This window comes from Pollicipes pollicipes, unplaced genomic scaffold (genome assembly GCF_011947565.3).
Source record: "Pollicipes pollicipes isolate AB1234 unplaced genomic scaffold, Ppol_2.1 Scaffold_3087;HRSCAF=3621_pilon_pilon_pilon, whole genome shotgun sequence".
In the NCBI taxonomy this organism is placed as follows: domain Eukaryota; kingdom Metazoa; phylum Arthropoda; class Thecostraca; order Pollicipedomorpha; family Pollicipedidae; genus Pollicipes; species Pollicipes pollicipes.
In genome coordinates this window covers 26,324,597-26,344,879 of record NW_023596225.1, presented here as the reverse complement: position 1 = coordinate 26,344,879, position 20,283 = coordinate 26,324,597, and the positions used below count along the sequence as shown (strand labels likewise).

Sequence of the window (20,283 nt, the reverse complement as noted above, 5' to 3'; positions counted from 1 at the left end):
CGGCGACCAATCGCAGTTCGTTACGAGGCACTGAGTTGATTGTTGTTCACTCACACTGGGTAAAGAGCAGTGACCGCAGATGGCAATCCTCAAGACTACCCACCTCACCTCACCACCTCCGCACCCACCACTCTTCGTTTTTACGAGAGAAAGGTAGGGCTGTTGGACCATCAGCTTGTCACATGTGGTATCAGAAACCTAGGGCAGCTGCCACCTTCAGTCCGGTCTCTGAGCCGCCCCAGTCGTGTTAGCGAACAGCTACCTGGGGCTCCTGCTGTACAGCGAGCACGTGGCCATGTCACTCCAACGACCCCTGCAGAAGACACCCGTCATGCAGGGAGACAGCGCTCCGTAGTCCGACACTGGGAACGCCGCTGGCAGAGTCTAGAAAGACGGCAGATGGCAGATGACCGCGGCGAGACTCCTGTCGCGCCCTCAGACCATGCTCGGGAGCCGAAGTGCCGATGCTGGAAGTCGTGCAGCGTCTCGACCGTCGCCGCTGCGGCCGTGTTGGCTGCCGCTCAGCGGTCACCGACAGGTCACGTGGGCGGGTCCGGGCGTGAGATCGGTCGGCACGCGCCGTCTGTCTCCGCGGGTCCGCTACAGCCGGCAGGCGAGGCAGCGCATGGCCGCCTGCCTGATGCGCTGGCTCAGGCTGGGCGGCGGCCGCTCGACCGAGAGCACGGAGGGCGCGGCCGGCCGCCAGGGCGGCGGCGTGACTGGCGGTGACGGCGGCGACGGCGACTCGGGCGGCGACACGTGCGGCGAGGCGCCCGTCCCCGTGTCAGGCACCTGCTGTGAGTCGAGCACGGCGTCAGAACACCGACGCTCCACTGCCAGGCTCAGAGGCCGTCCCCGGCCGACCGCCGAGCGGGACTACAGAACCAGACTCCATCACTAGTCTAGAAGGAGGCGTAAGGATCCCGCATACACTTTTGATCGACCAGTTCCCGCATATTATCTCGCTACGAATATCTCCATCGCATCATCCACATCCATTTCCATTTCCATCCATCTCCATCGCGGCCACAGCTTCACCAATGCCGCAACGTCGCCCAGGCAAGTTCGGTTTCCATGCGCCACATTTTTGCGAAGACTGCGCTGGTTGTGCCGCCGCCTGTGCGCGTGCGCCAGGTCTCCGTCCCTTGATCGCCGCGCATCCAGTCCAGCCAGCCCGGGGTGTCTCTCTCGCCTTGAAAGCGCTGCACCGTCATGCGACCGATGCGCCCGAACCACACCGTAACCCTCACCACCACCACTCACCTCGAGCTGCATCTTCTCCTCGATGAGGACCGTCGAGGGCCGGTCCTCGGGCGGCAGCAGGTGGCTGACCTGGCGCACCAGTTCGTCGGCGCGTCGCGTCCAGTCCACGCTCTTGCCCCGGCCGCCGTGGCACCCGACACCTGCAGCGTGGGTGTCGGGAGGGAGGGGGAGGGGCACCACCGGCGTAGTCACGTCACAGCTACTGTCGGGAAAATCGGGATCTACGGGGCTTGGTTTGGTCTGGATTACAGCTTTCGATGGACAGCGGCCGTTTGAGGCCAGTACGATAAAGAGAGGTACGTAGTGGAGAAATACTGCGGCCATCGTGGGAGACCTCCATCATTGAGCCTCACCTCGTGCATGGACCCTTCTTTGCCAGTTGTGAGGCGTTCTGGCTTAACTTTCCCTGACTCCCCATCCCAAACGCCAACCAATGTCCCGCCCTCCCATCCCGTGGTATTACCCGTGACGGAGCGACAACGGACACCTGACAGAGCGCACGCGGCGTCACACTGACGGTTTGATGGGTAGATGGCGTGGAACACTGAATCAGGTCAATCACCAAAGGCAAAGCTTTGACGTCTACGTGTCAAACGTGTCAAACGTGTTAATCGTTATGCAAGGGAGTTATGCCCCCATCCCCCACCCCCACCCCCACCCCCACACCCATCCCCCACTCCCCACCCATGGCGGCAACCCGGGAAGAAGGTCTCTTCACCTTCAGAATCAGATCAACAGTCCAAAAGACGACAAGCCGAACGTCACGGTGGCAGTTCCTCACTCTGGCGCGACTTTTGGTGTTTTCCTCTGTCTGGGAATTATCTGCTCACCAGCGAAGTCGACGTAGACGAGCTGGGAGAACACGAGCGCCAGCGAGCCGGCCGGCGGCCAGGCTATGCGCTCCAGCAGCACGGGGACTATCCGCAGCTGCAGCAGGTCAGCCAGATGCGCCTCACGCAGGCACAGCTGGGACTTCAGGTACTGCTGACTCAGGCACGCCACGAATATCTGCCGACACAGCTGGGATTTCAGGTACTACTGACTCAGGCATGCCACAAATATCTGCCGACACAGCTGGGATTTCAGATACTACTGACGCAGGCACGCCACAAATACCTGCCGACACAGCAGATATTTGACACACCGCTGGCTTAGGTGCCTATTCCGAACCTCCTGCGCACCGCCGGACCCAGCAACGACAGGTTCCCACTCCTGCCGCCAGCCATGCCGAGGCCTAGCAGACCACAGAGCAGTGCCACGGCCGTTAAACCGCCAGCGACAAGACCAGCCTCCCGCCGGTCAAGCCCCCAGGGCCTGTTCACCGGCGCACCTTGGCGCTGCTGATGCCTTGGTAGATTTTCTCGTACAGGAGGTCGCCGCCGCCCATCTGCCCGACGTCCATCCAGCAGCGGAGGCCGCTGCGCTCGAGGCGGCCGCGCAGCCGCGCCGCCTCCTCCTGGTGGTCCCACTGATAGCTGACGAACACTGGCGCCGGACTGGTGGGCTCTGCGGTGGCCGGCGGCGTCAGAGAGGGTCCGGCCGGCTCGCCAGACCGCCGGTGCCGGCCTGACAGGCTCTGCGGCGTCGGAAGGGGCACCGGCACCAACCGCAACCTGCTGGGACGCTGCCCTTGTCCGGTGGGCCAGGGACGAGCGCGGCAAAACGTGCTCAGCTGAACGAGGAAGACTCGGCGGTGGCGGCTGGCAGGATATGCGGATCACTTCATAGCTGGCTGTATTGATAGAGGTATGCAGAACAGGCAATGTAGTATAAGCAGACATCACGAGGACCATGTACTCTGTCCGCGCAACGAATACGAGAGAGCTCAGAGCCTGTGAGAGAATGTGGAGCCTGGGACCCACGCTGTCGGATACGCGAAAGCAGACCCACGACCCACGACCCACGCTATAGGGAACTACGCTATAAGGACTCGCGAAAATAGACAGACGGGACGGCATCGCTCTGCCTAAGCCCCGCCATCTCACGCGGCATGCGTGTCCCCCATCCCACACGACCCCCGCGTCCCGCCATCCCACACGGCCCCCGCGTCCCGCCATCACGTTCGGCCTCCGTGTCCCGCCATTCCACACTGCCTCCGTGTCCCACCATCCCACACGGCCCCCGAGTCCCGCCATCCCACACGGCTTCCGTGTCCCGCTATCCCACACAGCCTCCGTGTCCCGCCATCCCGCTCGGCCCCCGCTCGCAGCCGTGCGGTACGCACTGTTAACGGCGCGCAGCACGCTGCAGACGTCCTCCCGCGCCAGCCCGTCCAGCACGGCGCACAGCATGTCCAGGCTGAAGCCGTTGTTGCCCGAGATCTGCAGCCAGTCGGTGATGAGCGCCAGGCCCGGGTCCAGGCAGTCGTCGAACTCGGTCAGCTTGTGGTCCCGGTACCCTGTCGGCGAGGGGAGGGGGCGGGAGGATTAACCAACTGCCACGATGGGCGACAAGAGAAGGCCGTGCCCAAGTTGTTTCCCATGATATGCTCGTCCTCATTTTCGATACCCAAATTAGACTTGGTGCTGTTCGCCCCGCCACCTTGAGGATGGCAATGTCAAATGCAATGGAAAATGTTCGCTGCATCGCCATATTTGCGAAATAGCTTACTACGTCTTTTCAATGCCCGATAAACATAAATAAAAGCATGTGATAAAAGACCAAGGAACATAAAGACGATAACACGTAACAAACGTCATCAGATCGGCCTCTACAATCACATGATATCAACACACTGGCGCACCGCGCGCCGCCAGGAAACAGTAAGGTGTAAACAGAACGCGGCTTCACAGTGAGCAGGTGATCAGCTAACGTCGCGCCGCCCTGCCGTTTGGCAGCGCACCTATCTTCTTGGCGACGGCCTGCCAGTCGGAGCCGGAACCGCCGGCGTTGAGCAGCTTGGCCGCCTGTTTCAGCCAAGGGGGCGCCATTTCGGAGCTCATGGGTTCGTGTCGTACCGAGTAGCGGGCCGGCAGCACCGGCGCCAGGTTCAGCTCTGCAGGCAAGGTCATCAGTGAGGCTTGGCTGGGCACTGGCGCGGCGCCGAGGACGGCGTCGTTGCGGCTCGGTCCCGGCATCGAACACATGAGTACGCGAATAATAGCGCCTGAAACGGAGCTCAGCGCGGACTTGCCTTCTTAGATGGGACTCAGACACGGTGACACCGCCAGTCACGAAACAGCACCGAGACGCCGGAACTTTGTGCACGCGGTCAGCCTGCCGTTCGGCACCTGGACCGATCTTGTGCCGGTCTGGCGGCCGCGCCGGTCACGCTGCCCCACCTGCCGGCCTGTCCGGGTCCCGGCGCTCGAAGAACCGCCGCAGGTGGTCGACGGACACCCTCCTGAAGTCGCAGTAGACGGTGTCGCCCGACAGGCACTGGTTCAGCGGCAGCGTGTGCAGGCAGCCGGGCTGGGGGCAGCCGGCGGCGCGGTGGGCGGCGCACGGCCGGCCGCACGGACACCCGACGGTGAAGCGCCACTGCAGCCGGCGGCAGAGCCGCACCCGCACGTCCGCTAGCGTGGCGTCCAGGCGCCGGTGGACCTGGCACAGCGGGCGGAACGGCTCACTTCACGCCGGGGCATGGGGCCGTCTGGCCGGAGGTGCGGAGGTGCCGCAGCAGGTCACCCTGCCGCACCTGGGACAGCGGGCGCCGCTAGACGCACCAGCGTAAGGTGCGCTAGCACTGCACTATTTTATGACGTGTCCGTCTGGTATCGTTGGGATAATTAGCATTGCGACCCATCCGCCGGCATACGTGATGCAAAGGACAACACGGTACCCGGAACACAACGGAGAACTAAAGCCAGCAAATGGAAGGGTATCTGGTACTCATGATGAATGCATGATATATCGATTATTGCCGATGTCAAGCTAACGGTGCTGGATTGGCGATCCCGGGCTCTAAGTGGCGTCGTGTCCAGTAAAGGTCCCACCAGCTCCGACCAAGGCCGGCGTCAACCTGGCCTGGGTCAGTCATTTTCCGGACCCATGTGACCTTCCAGCAACCTTGATCATGACGCGATTATTTATGATCTGCGACAGGACAGTTCGCTCTGGTGTCTCGCCCAGCGTCCCCGACGAACCCCGAGCCGGTGACGTCACTCAGTGAACCCCTGACGCTCTACCAGTGACGTCATCGCCGGAATGGCGTCACCGGGAGGTCACCGCGCAGCGCTGACCTGCAGGCAGACGTCGGCGCTGGGCGCGCCGGAGCCCTCGGGCAGGGCGGGGTACGAGTCGAGGCCGTCCTCAAGCGCGCCACACAGCCTCGCCACCGTCACCTGTCGGCGCGGCCGCCGCTGGTAACCCGAGCACGCAGTCGTCGGCGGTCGGACGGCGTCGACGGACGGCGGGACGGACCGGAGTGGGTCAGACGGCGGAGGCGGCCAGGGTCACATGGGCAGCAGGACAGGCTGACCAGAGCCGGAGCGGATCAGTCGGCGGAGGTCGGACTGCACCGGATCGGACCGGAACCGACCAGATGGCGACGGCGACCAGGGTCACATGGGCAGCGGGACAGGCTGACCAGAGCTGGAACGGGTCAGTCGGCGGCGGTCGGACGACACCGGATCGGACCGGAGAGGGTCAGGCGGCGGCGGTCGGACGACACCAGACCGGACCGGGCCGGGTCAGACGGCGGAGGTCGGACGACACCAAACCGGACCAGGTCGGGTCAGGCGGCGGTGGCGAACAGGGTCAGATAGGTAGCGAGACAGACAGGCACCAGACAGACAAGTGATGGGGCAGATGCAGAGCGGACAGACATGCGAGCGGGATTACAGACAACGGGACGGGCCGGCACCGGGACAAGAAGGGCGAGATGTGTTAGATCACAGGGTTCATTGATATTCTTAACACTGGAATGTCTTAGCGTTATTGGCATAATGTTTTTGCGTCATTGAGTAAGAATTTAGACAAGGACTGGCTTACATAAGGTCTCTGCACGCTGGGAGTTCCTGGTCAATTCCTCATTCAGGAAAAAGGTACTAAGTGGAGATGGAGCAAAGCCCCGCCTTCGTTTGCCAGTGGCGCCCAGCCAATTAACAGCCTCATGTGTGTGCGAAAGGCATGGAGATGTCCCAGATTTGGATCGGGTCGGGCCCGATGTCAGGTGTTTTGAGACGCAATAATTTTTTTGCGATGTGATACCGTCAAATTATCTGCCTTTGGCCTCTAAAACATCATCTTGGACATAAACTAGCCCGCCTCCGGGTGATGTCACGGAATTTAAGCTGTGAGACAACTTCTCACCAGCTTCCTCCTGGTGTCTTCCTTCCCATACACACACACATGCGTACGCACGCACGCACGTGCCCACGCACGCACGCACGCACGCACGCAAGCACACACACGCACACACACGCAAATATGTATATATATATATATATATATATATATATATATATATATATATATATATATATATTCTACATGCCCTTTCCCGCCCAAATTCAGGGGCTGATCGGAAAATCTTGCCCATGAGACCACTGGGAGGAGGCCTCTGAACAGCATAAAAGGAAAAATAATCATGGGCAACAATGATGCCATTAATAATCGGAAACAGCGGCAGCAGCATGACGAGCATCCATCACAGTATCACATCATCACATCACATCATCACGACATCACACTGGGCAGTACCTGCACCCTGGCCAGGTGGAGGGCGGCCACGTGGAGTGCTAGCTCGTGGGAGGCGTCCACGAAGAACTGGGCCCGGTCCAGGGAGACGGCAGGCGGCCGGTGGGAGCTCTCCTGCGTCCAGACCGCCAGCCGCACCACCAGCTGGCTGACCACGCTGGCTGGAGAAGTAGCGTGCGACACGTTATCGTGCGGCACCGCGTCATCTCAGGCACCTAACCCGTGTCTACACTAGCCCCATGTCGTGTATATCCTGGTCCGTGCTCCCCGATCTCAGTGTGGTTACTACAGGCGTTGTGAGACAGGAGGCTGGCCGCATATCCGACACTACGGGCAGCAAAATTTGCTCATTGAACTTGACTGGCCAGGGGTGCCAGGGCTTCGAGCAAAATTTAACCAAGCGTGCCCTTGGTATCAAGCTGCCGAGAAAATGGGCGCTTATTAAACACGTGGTTGTGCACGTCTGTACGTACATTTGTGAGTTGTATTCGGCTGCTTTGTTTATCATACGAGTCTGTTTAGAAATGTGCATCAGCGTTTCCAGGGACGTGACCAAACCCAACCATAACGTTTTTATTCCAAGCAATGTCTCCGAAGAGACTGGTGCCATTCTCCAGCGCCTAGCACCGTTCGACTACGCTACCACTGGCCACGGTCGAAACGGCCTTCCAAAAGAGCTAGCCGATGTTTAAGCTGTCCACAGCCCGTTAACGATGTCAGAAAGCTCGTGCCTGTTTAAGCCGCGCGCCCACCTATCTAAACAGTGCGTCAAATTCTTTCACCATCCTATTTGTTCACCTTCAGTACTTTTTCCTAGTCAAGCAGTGTGCGCATTTTGGGACCGCATTCGGCGCCGTCAAACTACGGTAAGGTTGTGGCACACCACTTCCCGACGGAAATCACAAGAAGATTAAATCTTAGTACCTAAGAAATCGGTAAAGGTGAAAATAGTAACGTACTAGGAGACTCATTACGGTCCTCCTGTCAGTTAGAAACCCGCAGCAAAGCCGTCACAGGAACAATGCCCTTCGCATTTCAGCAGAATACGCAGACAATATCCAGAACTAGTCCGGCAAGAAAACCCGTCGGCAGCTCGGGTCACGCTTACCGGGCAGGAAGCCGCAAAAGTCTATATAGAACGTGAAGGCGTCGGCCGAGTCGCGTGTTGGCTCCGTCGAGTCTGCCCGACTCGTGATGAGACAGGGCATCAGCAGCATCTTCGGCAGAGCTACGCTGTCGGCCAGGTCTGATGACAGGACAGAGCGTGACAGAGCGGCACCCGAGAAGCCAGGTGAGTACTGCGAGTGGTCAGACAAATGTCCCTGTGAAATGCTGGTTCAAGCCAAATGCTCCTGCAACTGACGACGGCACCAGCAGCCATCACGACACAAAGGTAAGCGTTTAGCAATTTTTTTTTCAAGCGCTGCATCAGGCAAAGCATGACGCAGTTCTATCTACATCTCGTCGGACGACGCGGTATGACTGGCATGAAACTGAAATATAAAGACATGCTTTTTGTGGTAAACAATCAGCGCACAGTCTTTCGGCAAATTCTACTCCGCCTGGGGGCGCAAACTGAGGGCACATATTTCTGCAGTTTGCGTTGGCGTTAGCCGTGCTTTCACCACGGGAGGCCGCCCTGTAGAGCGTCATTATCCAGCGACAGCCTATTCTTGAGCTTCGGCCAATGTTTTCCAGCAAAGACCGACGGCTGGGTTAGCTCCAGTCATCGTGAGTCATCACCTAGTGCGACCCCCGGAAGGCTGAGAGGTGGCGGGGGCGGACGCTCCCTCGCCGTGTTATACATTCCACATACGCCTACGCAGCAGGGGTGAAGTGAGCTAGTGGGTCGGCTTCGCGCCGGGTGCAGAACAATTCGCACACGTCCAAGATATGCGCCTACGCCTACGTAGCAGGGGCGAAGTAAGCTAGTGAGTCGCCTCCGCGCCGGGTGTAGAACAATTCACACACACCCAGCTACAAACGCGCTTCGACAACCGTCCACCCCCACACATATACACCCACGCAGATACACCCCCACGCATCTGCTGCAGTGTGTACAAGCGCACACGCACTCAAGCACGCATAACGAGCGCACAGTGGCGCAGGTATCACGCGAGCGCACGTGATGCCACCGACGCCCGTCCGGCGCCAGCGCCTCACCGTAGAGGCCGGGCGGCGGCGCCAGCTGACAGAGCAGCCCCAGCCGCTGCAGCACGCCCAGCGAGACGGCGTCGCTGGTCAGGTCGTCCCACTGGCGCGTCAGCAGGCCCGCCTCCACCACGCCCTCCGTCTCCAGACGGCGCCAGCCGCTCGGTGCCGACTGCACGGGCGTCACGCCGTCAGCGCGCGACAGCGCAGAACGACACCAGGCGTCCAGGCCAGTTTCCAGTTAGTTTCGATTAGAGTGCAGTGATATTGGGCTGCGCTACTCAAATGTGAAATGACTGCATGCGCACGCGCACACAGTGATAAGCCTACAAGGCGGACAACCGCATTTGCAGTGGGTATTCAATCCGACCGCTCGGCGAGATTTGGACCCGTGTCCCCAAGAGGTCACTCGTTTTGCATTTAACTCACACCTTCTTTAACCGTTCGGCCACAATAGCATTGCGTCCTCAATGCTGGTCTTTTACGAAGCTAATGCATTATCTGCAGCGGGGATGTGCGCACCCACGCACGTAGTGCAAGCATCGCGTGAACTCTTTACCGGAATTCGACGGTCATAGAGAACAATTCACATTCTGCATGCTTGTGTTCGTCAACAATGGTCTGCCATGTTGTGGTGGAAACGAATTCGTCGATAGGGGGGGGGGGCTGCTTCTCTGACATACGCTTATTGATGGTCAACGAGACTCCGCGTGAGCATGTCTCGTAACCAGCCTGTCTCCTCACTTGATAGTATTTCCGTTTTGCTCTGATGACGTCAGCGATCAGCTGAACGAGCCACTGCGGCGAGAGCAGCACGAGCCGGTGCTCGGCATCGCCGTGGTACAGCAGACTGCCCTGGTCATGGTGGAACTGCAGGAAGGTGGTCAGCTCCTCGCCCGCCACCTCATGTTCGGCCGCCATCGTTTCCACCTGTCACGGCCGAAGCGCTGGTTACGTCACTCATGACGTCATGTAGCGGGGCGAGCTCCAGGTGCCCACAAATGATGTACGAAGAAACGTTATAATTGATGTTACGTGATAACCTACAGTCACAGATGGTTATTAAGATGACAGGACAGTGCATAAGGCCTCGAGCTCGTGCATTTTGCCGTGTCTCTCACATTACGGCATCAATTTGAGAGATGAGACGGGTCGCATCCTAACTATGTATCGATGACTTACACCGTTTCATGGACTTCCGATGCCAGCATGTTCGTCGCAAGGCAGCGGCGGTTGACCGGCTCAGAACAACACTGACGCCTTTGGGCATCACAACATCTCGTTCACCACGTCAAAAAGGGGCGTGAATTGTGTCCACCCCGCGCCGTATACCCTGCAGTAGCTTAAGAGTGAGCTTTGGTTACTACCTTATACCAGTCTGACCCTTAAGAGCGCGCCTCGAACGCGTTCAGCCCCCTCGAGTGCCCGGCGCCGGCGCACCCACCTCGTCCAGGGTGGCGACCACGAGACCGGCGCGGACGCGGCGGGCCACCTCCTCCTCCAGACTGAGCCAGCGGACGGGAACCCTCTCGCCCATGTGAGCCTGGGCCAGCATGAGCCGGGCGGCGCAGGCCCGCAGCGCCGCCAGTTGACTAGCCGCCCGGGACAGCGGCAGCGTGAACACTTCGCCGTGCACGTGCCGGCCGCACAGCTGCCCCTGGAAGACGTGCTGCAGTCGCTGCCGCATTTGCTGCAGCTGGAACGGACGCGCGCGGCTTCAGCGGGATGTGACAGTGGGGGATTAAGTAGCAACAGTGCCCCCAACTCAAACGTACATCTCAGTCTGGGTCAAACTGGGTCCGTCTTGCTCCAGACGTGGGCCTTACCTCGGTCTCGGTCAGGGTCGTCTGGTCCCCCCCCCCCCCCTCCAGACATGGATCTCAACTCGGTCTTGGTCGGGGCCACCTGGTCCCCGCCCTCCCCTAGAAATGGACTTTACCTCGGTCTCGGTCGGGGCCGCCTGATCCCCGCCCTCCCCCTAGACATGGACCTCACCTCGATCTCGGTCGGAGTCGCCTGGTCCTCGCCCTCGCTCCAGACGCCGACGAGCAGCACAGGTGGCGCCACCGTCTCCTGGCCAGCCATCGCCGAGCGCCGTCGTGGCACCGGCAGTGGCCGCGGCGTGGATCAGCTGTACCCAGTCCACCAGCTGGTCCAGGCGGGTGCGACCTTCCACCGACACGTCCCGAGCCTAGGGTAGAGCCAGCCCTCAGCCGCGACCACAGCCAGTTGTGCGGCGTCCCGTCCCTCCCGGCTATTCGGTGGTCCACGCAGTATACGATGGGTAGGATTGGTTTAGTTTGGAGTTAAATTTCTTCTGTGGAGGGCCAGATTTACCAAAATGCCCTCATATCTTAGTGCCACAAGGTCGGCAGCAAAGACAAAGCACGACAAAAGAATGTGTGAAACTAGAGCGCGCCAGTCCCAAAGTCCAGCAAATGCAGGGTATGCGCTTTCGAAACCAATCAGTCCTGCCTTGAACAAAAGCAACAAAAACGATAGGCCGTGGGACGTATTGGATTACGGTTAGTTTGATATGGAAAACCTACTTAATCAAACGTTATTATCAAACGCCCACAACGCAGCCCTGTGTTCTAGAACCAAATCAAATTGCCTCGATTATGTAGCTTCACTCAAACGGAGTTGCTTTTTGGCCACGCCGGATCGGTGACGGCTCGGCGCTGCTCCGGCTGGCCGCCAGATGGCCCCGGAAGCATGACGCTGAGCGAGCCGTGAGCTGGCGGGTGACCGACCTCGCCCCTCTGCCAGCGGGTGGTGACGGCCGGCCCGTCCAGCGGCTGGGCGGCGTCGAACACCAGCAGGTAGGCGCCGCGGCAGCCCAGCAGCGGCAGCTGCACGGCCTCGAACTCGGCGTCGCCGCTCCAGTCCCACACGCTGACGGTGACCTGGGGTCAGAGCGGCGTCACCTGCGGCGGGGGTCAAGGGGAGGGGAGGAGCAGGACAGATGAGGCCATACGCCGACGGTGACCCGAGGTCAGGGCGGCGTCACCTGCGGCGGGGGTCAAGGGGAGGGGAGGGGCAGGACAGATGAGGTCATACGCCGACGGTGAACCGAGGTCAGAGCGGCTTCACCTGCGGCGGAAGTCAGAGGGAGGGGGAGGGCGGCCAGGCCTGGTGAGGCCTCTCAAAGCCTCACGAAACAGACACCTGCGATGCTGATCAAAGGGAAAGGCTGAGTGGTCTGGCCGGCACAACTATGCCAAGCCGGTCAGACGAGACGATGAGCGGGTGGGGCGGGCATAGTGGGTGCAGCTCCACGTCCGTATCAGGTCACGAATTAGCCGCGTAGAATGTTATCTGGTGCGGATCTGGTGTCTCATGATCTGCCTTAAATCTCTCCACCTGGCGGACACTCCTCACCGGGCCAATGGGATTACATCCTGTCATGATGCAGCTACACCTTAACAGATTAACAGATATATGAAGAATCGGGCATGCAAGACGGATAAGCTCCTACAGTATTTAATCGTACATCATCACCAAAATGTCAATAGGGTGCGGCCCGTTATGCAACCAACTTGCACCAAACAACAGCGGGGACATGAGGTGGGGCAAGCACGAGTGAGTAGGGGAGGAGAGGGGCAGACCTGCTGCGCCTGACTGGGGGAGGCGGCGGCCGACCGCTCGCGGCGGGTGCAGGTGGGGTTCGGGGGGGGGGGGGCACACCTGCTGCGCCTGACTGGGGGAGGCGGCGGCCGACCGCTCGCGGCGGGTGCAGGTGGGGTTCGGGGGGGGGGGAGGGGGCGGGGCACACCTGCTGCGCCTGACTGGGGGAGGCGGCGGCCGACCGCTCGCGGCGGGTGCAGGTGGGGTTCGGGGGGAGAGGGGGCGGGGCACACCTGCTGTGCCTGACTGGGAGAGGCGGCAGCTTCCCGCTCTCGGCTGTTGTCTGGCGACTCGGTCAGCATCTCCTCCACCAGGCGCACGATGTCGGCCGGCAGCTCCTTCAGCGCCCCCTCGTCCGTCACCTGCGCACATGTCGGCCGCAGGTCAAACGCTTTACATGCAGCGGCACAACGCACACACACATGTAACAGCTCGCATGCGTCCGGTTTTCATTTAAAATCAATGCGTATTACTTCCTGCAGCAGAAGCAAATGCATGTTCTCCCTCCGACAGCAGCATTACCTGAAAACGTGCACAAAGTCTGATTTACAACATGCACAGCAGACTTAAATCAATGGTCGCGGAAAGCGCAGAATTCTTCGGGCGCTCGTGACGCTTTTGATAGCATTAGAGACTAATTTGCGAATAGCTCAAATCCAGCCTAATTTGCATCACCTCAAACTCCTTCTTTGGCACCACCCGGTTGAGGCTGCTGCGGCTGAGGTTGACCCTGAATGTGCTGGAAAAAGAGCGAGACGACGAGCGGTTCTTCAGCTTGGCCATCTCGCGGGACTTCCTGTCCTTGAGCAGCTCGCGCACCACGTTGCGAGCGATGGCAGTCTGGTACTCCTCTTCGATCTCCTCCGGCTCTGGCGGATCAAGTGCAATGGTAAATCCTTATTTTAGTCCTATATTCACCCGCCTCCGTCGACAACAATGGCGCAGCCAAGTTTGGAGCACCACCTCTACGACGTTTACTGCGGAGTCTGGTTTAAACAAGCAATGAGAAACATGCGCACCAGTAAACATGACGTTCAGCTCTCTTCCGCGCGCCAACCCTTCTGCGTCGGACCACTGGCAGCCGTCCACTGCGTCAGCCTCCCCGCGCCAGGAGGCGAACCTCACCTCTCTGCGCGCGCGAACGGCGGCCGCTGGTCAGTCGTACGCCATCGACGGGTCGCCAGCAGGCCGGGTCGTCCGCTGCGAACGTGAAGAGCTCCGAGCTACTGAGGCCCGCTGTAGGCGAGGTCTCTCCGGCTTCCGTGCCGAGCAGCAGGTGGCGCAGCGACGTCTTGCCCGCCCTGATGGACGCCACGCACCACATCACTGGCTGACCGAGATCAGCGCCGGCCGCGCTGCCGGCGGGCGTTGGGACCGGGCGCCAGCGATGTCTTACACTGCCCTTTCATGTGCTCTGTTAAGTATAACTATCAGATCACAAACGTTTAATCGAACGGACACACGCTTACCGCCATTTCTTGACGGCTTTCGATGGATGATTGTGGCCGTGGTGATAAGCGTGTGTCATCGGCATCGAAAATGGTTGCATGTCCCGCTCATCTCCAATGAACCCTACCCGCTACCGGTCTGAATCCGTTTAAGTCCGCTAACTGCTCAGACTGTGATCACTCAGGTCGTTGCTGCAGCCCGGCTGGCTGTACGAGAGCCGCCTGCCACGAACGGCGTGGGTAACGGCAAATGACGCTGAAGGACTTTGGCCGGTCTGGGTCCCGCCTCCCCTGGCTTGTAACCCGCCTGACTGACCTTAGTCCACCCCTGACCTGTCGGCGTCTCACTGGTCTGCAGCCATCTTACCGGCCTGTCGTCGCTCCACTGACCTGAAGCCGTCTCGCTGCCCTCTACGCGCCTCACTGACCTGTGGCCGCTCCACTGACATGTAGCCGCCTCACTGACCTGTAGCCGCCCCACTCATCTGTAGCCGCTCCACTGACCTGTAGCCGCTCCGCTGACCTGTAGCCGCCCACTCATCTGTAGTCACTCCACTGACCTGTTGCCGCCCCACTGACCTGTAGCCGCTCCGCTGACCTGTAGCCACTCCACTGACCTGTAGCCGCCCCACTAACCTGTAGCCGCTCCACTGACATGTAGCCGCCTAATTGACCTGTAACCGCCTCACTCACCTGTAGCCGCTCCACTGACCTGTAGCCGCTCCACTGGCCTGTAACCGCTCCATTGACTTGTAGCCGCTCCACTGACCTGTAGCCACCCCACTCATCTGTAGCCGCTCCACTGACCTGTAGCCGCTCCGCTGACCTGTAACCGCCCACTCATCTGTAGCCACTCCATTGACCTGTAGCCGCCCCACTGACCTGTAGCCGCTCCACTGGCCTGTAACCGCTCCATTGACTTGTAGCCGCTCCACTGACCTGTAGCCACCCCACTCATCTGTAGCCGCTCCACTGACCTGTAGCCGCTCCGCTGACCTGTAGCCGCCCGCTCATCTGTAGCCACTCCACTGACCTGTAGCCGCCCCACTGACCTGTAGCCGCTCCACTGACCTGTAGCCGCCCCACTGACTTGTGGCCGCTCCACTTACCTGTAGCCGCCCCACTGATCTGTAGCCGCTTCACTGACCTATAGCCGCCCACCAGGAACAGTCGGCTGCGGTAGACGGAGACGGTTCCGGATCGCCTCACACGACGGTACAGGTCGCGCGCCGCCTGACCGCGCGCCAGGATCTCCAGCGGCGTCTCCTCTGTGGGGTCCACGGGCGTCACCCATCGCCAATGCAGACAACAGCGTCCAGTCAAGTCCATGGTGGCTCGCCGTTAATTGTGCTGAAGCCGTGGCTGTCCGCACAACTACAATCATTTTTAGCGTTGACGGCAGCATTCAGCACGGTGCATGTATTCATGCCCGCTCGATGCTGCACCTTGCAAACCGCATACGATTGCGCCCAATGTCGGCCACTGTGCTGCAGGTCGAGCGGTGTGTCAACGACACGGGCAGCTCCGGCCGGGGGTCCGGTCCAACGCTCACGCCAGCTTTGCCGCCGCCAGTGTCGTCATCGCTGGCGCATTAGTCGGTGCTGGTGGCTGTGTAGATTAGCAGCCTCCCACGCCTATGTTGAAGGGAGCAGCAAATGTTTCCTGCGGCCGGAAATTGCAGCCCACATCTTTCCACCGCCAGCCCATTCATTGCGATGAGTCCCCGCGAGTGTCAGACACAGAGTGGCCACAGCCGTCGAAGCACCGAAGTCGTCGCCACCGGAGCGGCTGACAGCGCGCCACGGTCGCCTCACCGTCGCACGTGATCTGGACGGCCTGCGTGTTGCCGTACACGTCGATGAGGGCCCAGAGCGGCCGGTCGGCCGGCACGCCGGTAGCCAGCCGCGTCACCTGGCGATGGTTCACCGACACGTGCAGCTCGCTCTCCTCCGTCAGCCAGAAGTGCACCCTGCCGAACACGCGCGGTCGGGGTGAGCAGTCGCCTCGCTCGCACAGCCGTGTGAAGGATTGCACGGTTCAGATGGCCTCCCGTAGATATTGTGTTGGCCGGTCTGCTCAGCACGTCACGGATCACGAGAGAATATTTTTTCTGTCTGTTACCCGACTACTACGCCATGTTCGACGACCAGTCGCGGCTCTCACCCGCCTGACCTACCCTCCCATCTAGCCTAACCTGTCCCATGCTTTCCTCTCACCCGCCTCACGTGCCCCATACGCTCCTCTCAGCCTCTTCGTTTGCCCCATATGCGGCTTTCACCCCGCCTCACGAGCCCCATTCCCTCCTCTCACCCGCCTAACCTGTCCCATGCGTTCCTCGCACCCGCCTCATCTGCCCATACGCTCCTCTCACCGGCCTCACCTGTCCTATACGCGGCTCTCATCTCGCATCATCTGCCCCGTGCGCTCCTCTCATCCCGCCTCACCTGTCCCATACGCTCCTCTCAACCTGTCTCATCTGCCTCATACGCGGCTCTCACTTCACCTCACCTGCACCGCACAGCTCACTCCACCTCCCCTGCATCGCGCGGGTCTCACCCCACCTCCCCTGCACCGCGCGGCTCTCACCTGGCGTCGTCTCGGAGGTGCTGCTCTCACCTGGCGCCGTCTCGGAGGTGCTGCTCTCGCACGGTGCGCACCCAGAAGCCGGGTCGCCGGATCAGGTCGGGGAAGGAGTAGCGCGGCAGCGAGGTGAGCGTGGCCGGGTCGTGCCAGGTCACGCCCACGCGCACGGCGCCGTTCCAGTCGGTGACCTGGGTCAGCCGCAGGTGGTACTGCTCGCCGCGCAACAGCGGGCCAGAGCTGGCGAAGCGCAGTGACGCAATGAACGGAACGCTTCTGGTACGGTGTTAAGTCTCGTTCTCTTTGCGTGAATGTCAGACGCGGATGTCAGCGCGGCTAGATTTGGCATCAAGTTTTGAATCTTGAGCTTTTGGGAACCGAAGTGAAGGGACACAGCTCGTGATAAGTGAGGATGGGATTAAGACAGACCAGTAAAAAACGGCGAGCTCGGCATAAGCACAGCTGATATCACTCGGGAATAGTAGTAAGAGGTACACCGAGGCTCAGCCGCATCAGCTAATAAACGGACTCCTAGACTCGGTATTATCCGTCCAGCTGACGGGCACCCACCTGAAGGTGATACCGTTGCAGAAGCCCTCGCGGCGCGAGGCGCAAGTGTCATCATTCTCTAGCGACACGTGGGACCCGTGGACGGAGTGGAACTTGAACATGGTCCGCCTCGAGCGCCACCACTTTGCGTGGCCTGGCATCAGAGCGGCAACGGGGAGCGTGACAACACTGTTTTACGACGGGTCTGTCTCTACCGACGTTAGGGCATCATCGTGACCATTAGCGCATCGTCAGCGAATATTTCATAGATGGCCTGTCGTTGTGTTCGCCAGCTGACCCCGGCAACGCAAGTCAGATCGATAGCGGGGCGAATGCAAACTACGTAATACTGCACTACTGCAGAACGCAATGCTGCACTACTCGCCAAATCATGATTGCCGTCTGCACGAACGACTCTCCGGAAACTGAACGAGCTCGCGTGTGTGTACGGCATACCAACCAACAGCACCGCAGATAAATCAGCTTCGCGTGCATGCAGTTTTAGACTGACCGCAACTGGGGTGTTCCGGTCAGGGCGCATGCTGTCTGGAGGCGGTGGGAGGCGCCGGCTCGCCGGCCGGGTCAGCACTGGTGGGCATCGGGCCGCTGTCCGGGCAACCGCCGAATCACATGTGCCCTGGCGTGCGGCGCTCCCTGCGGCGGCGGGGACGCCACAGATCTGGTCCCACGCCGGGCGGCCCAGCCCGGCCTCGCGCTGGAGCGGCGGGACACGGCGGGACACGGTCCCACGGTGGGACACGGTCTCAGGCGGACAAGGTCGGCCAGCTCTCCTTCACACGGAGACAGCCGGTCCCACGCGGAGCCAGCCACGCTGGAACGCGGGGACGGGCCTCACGCCAGGCGTCGGGTCCTGGCCGGCAGCTGCGAGGCCACCGCAGCCGCAGGCGGACAGCCCACCTCCGTGTCACGCGGGGACAGGGCCGCCACAGAGCTGCCACAGAGTCGCCACTGAGTCGCCACAGAGCTGCACAGAGCCGCCCCGGCAGGGTCACCCGCGGTACGCCGCCCAGCGCCCGTCGTATGGCGCCCGCCGCCACACCGACATGTTTGGCCCCGTTGCTAAGTAACCAATCGATGTGAAGGTGAGGCCCGTCTGGCGGTCGAGACCACCACTTTGGGCGATATAAAAACGGAGACTGACGCGCTGCCACGAAAAGGCGGAATTTTAGCACCTGCGCGAGTAGATTCTATGGCTCATGGCATTAGTCTGGTCGTTCGTTGCATCATTGTTTCGAAGCCCTGTTTGGTGCACTTTTCAAATTTTGTGTGAATATCAATGTTATGCATGCGCCATTTTGAAAAGGCGCATTCGCGTAGGCTTCCAATTGTTATGGAGTGATCTCACGTTCCCACAAAATAATCACCGAGGGCATAGCTGTTGACGACATGACGGGGTATCCTTGACGTGATGCCTTATGTCCCGTCTGGCCCTCCGTATATCCAATGTTTTTATATATTTCGTTGCAACCTAAAGAAAATCCTGGGCAGAGGTCATAGACCCAGTGGCGCTGAAACGTTAAAACACACTGCAGCATAAAATATTATATATTTACCACTGTTCAGACACACAAAATGATGAACAAGTCAGAAATGAAGCCTCTTAGACTAAGTCGCCGTTATCGTATTCTAAGAGCTTGTTCGAGTTCTGTACACTATCAAGGCGACCCTGTTCAGACTGGAAGACAGTTGGGACGGATGAAATACTACTGACATTGGTCGGAAAAGTGGCCGTTACATATGCCAACAGACTTGGAAATATATGTCTCGACAGGGAGTGGGCTATTCGCCTTACTGCGCTGTCACTAACAACTAACAACCATGGTGACCGCAACTTCGGCAATAGTCGTGTTCCGTTTAAACGGCGCGAAGATAACGATCCGAAAGCATCATCACATCTAGGGGCAAAACAATGCATGCATGCAAGCGCAGCATATCTCCCATGAATAGCACAACAATCTATCAACAAGTTTTGCTGGTCAACCACACGACACTCCTCGTCCACAGAAACGTATCACTGATCGCAGCATCGCTCAACAACAGTAACAGTCCTTCCAAGACGAGACGCACCGTACACGAACGCTCCCTCCCCCCCCCCCCTGCACAAGCAGGCGCGTGCGTGCTCCACCACATGTCCGCCGCGCAGCTGTCTCAAGCAATCCCCCCAATCATGTCCCTCGCATGAGATGTTCACTCGACGAACCGCCCAGAGTCGCGCGCGAGCTGAAGCCGCGCAAGGCACCACAGGGGACATCGCTGCCCGCGGCGGCCTCCGCTGACGCCGCTGGAGCCGGCAGCTCTAGCCGAACAGACTCTGGAAACCGCCCTGGATGCGGGTCCAAAGGCCGCCGATTCCGGACGGCGCCGGCGTGGGCGGCGGCGGCGCGATCGGCGGCTGCGTGAAGTCCTGCCGGTTCACGTCCTGTCGGGCAGCGGGGCCGTCAGAGCCGGTGATGCCCCGCACCGCGCGCGCAGGGAGGCCGCGCGTCACTACCGCCGTCGGCAGCGACGCCCGCCCGGCTAGACATGGCTCACGTCGATCCCCGAGCGTCAACGATACGGATGCAAGGAGAGCAGACGGCCGCAGCCTTCTCAACCGATCGAGCAAACTACTTTCGATCGCTTTGAATGAATGGCGGAGACGCTGCAACTAGAAGGGATCGCGGCATCGTTGTGTTCGTGGCCACTAATCGGAGATATCGACAGATTCGAGACGGGATACGCAATACTCCCGTTCAACGCAGTACTGAAGCAGAAAGAACACTGCGATCTGTTGTTTGTTGGAATTGCAGGAACGAGTTTCGTGACCATCAGCAACACCACGTTTGCTCCGCTCATTAGCAAAGACGGCACCTGAGCCCCTAGCCCGCAGCTACCACAAACAAACAACGCTACTGCAGTCGCATGCTGTAACTTCAACTGGGGCGCCGTGATGTCATCTGATAGCCGTCCTGGACAAACACCGACGAAAGCACGCCATGTTTACAGGCACGGCACGCCACGGTCC

The 20,283-nt window shown here is 60.0% G+C and overlaps 3 protein-coding genes across 3 annotated transcripts in view; all 3 read right to left on the bottom strand.

Annotated features, from left to right (window-relative positions):
• Positions 1–600: 600 nt before the first annotated feature.
• LOC119089960 (uncharacterized) lies at positions 601–11,893 on the bottom strand. Its single transcript, XM_037212761.1, has 17 exons — positions 11,808–11,893; positions 11,050–11,245; positions 10,499–10,750; positions 9,799–9,984; positions 9,067–9,226; positions 8,012–8,149; positions 6,907–7,064; positions 5,445–5,546; positions 4,732–4,806; positions 4,545–4,674; positions 4,106–4,258; positions 3,488–3,661; positions 2,594–2,769; positions 2,094–2,271; positions 1,264–1,403; positions 716–795; positions 601–655 (listed from the first exon to the last, which is right to left on the bottom strand). Exons 2-17 carry the CDS (start codon positions 11,137–11,139, stop codon positions 601–603), a joined length of 2,247 nt encoding a protein of 748 aa, XP_037068656.1. The 5' UTR covers positions 11,140–11,245; positions 11,808–11,893.
• Positions 11,688–17,966, bottom strand: LOC119089959 (uncharacterized). Its single transcript, XM_037212760.1, has 10 exons — positions 17,770–17,966; positions 17,280–17,412; positions 16,746–16,949; positions 15,944–16,098; positions 15,277–15,397; positions 13,807–13,982; positions 13,357–13,550; positions 12,915–13,043; positions 11,916–11,960; positions 11,688–11,852 (listed from the first exon to the last, which is right to left on the bottom strand). The coding sequence occupies exons 2-10, from the start codon at positions 17,378–17,380 to the stop codon at positions 11,688–11,690; spliced, it is 1,290 nt and encodes a 429-aa protein (XP_037068655.1). The 5' UTR covers positions 17,381–17,412; positions 17,770–17,966.
• An 843-nt stretch (positions 17,967–18,809) lies between these two features.
• LOC119089958 (uncharacterized) overlaps positions 18,810–20,283 on the bottom strand; it is a 50,098-nt gene continuing 48,624 nt past the window's right edge. The window contains exon 27 of the mRNA XM_037212759.1: positions 18,810–19,698. Coding sequence (XP_037068654.1) covers positions 19,576–19,698 — 123 coding nt within the window. The 3' untranslated portion in view covers positions 18,810–19,575. The remainder of the gene's footprint in view (positions 19,699–20,283) is intronic.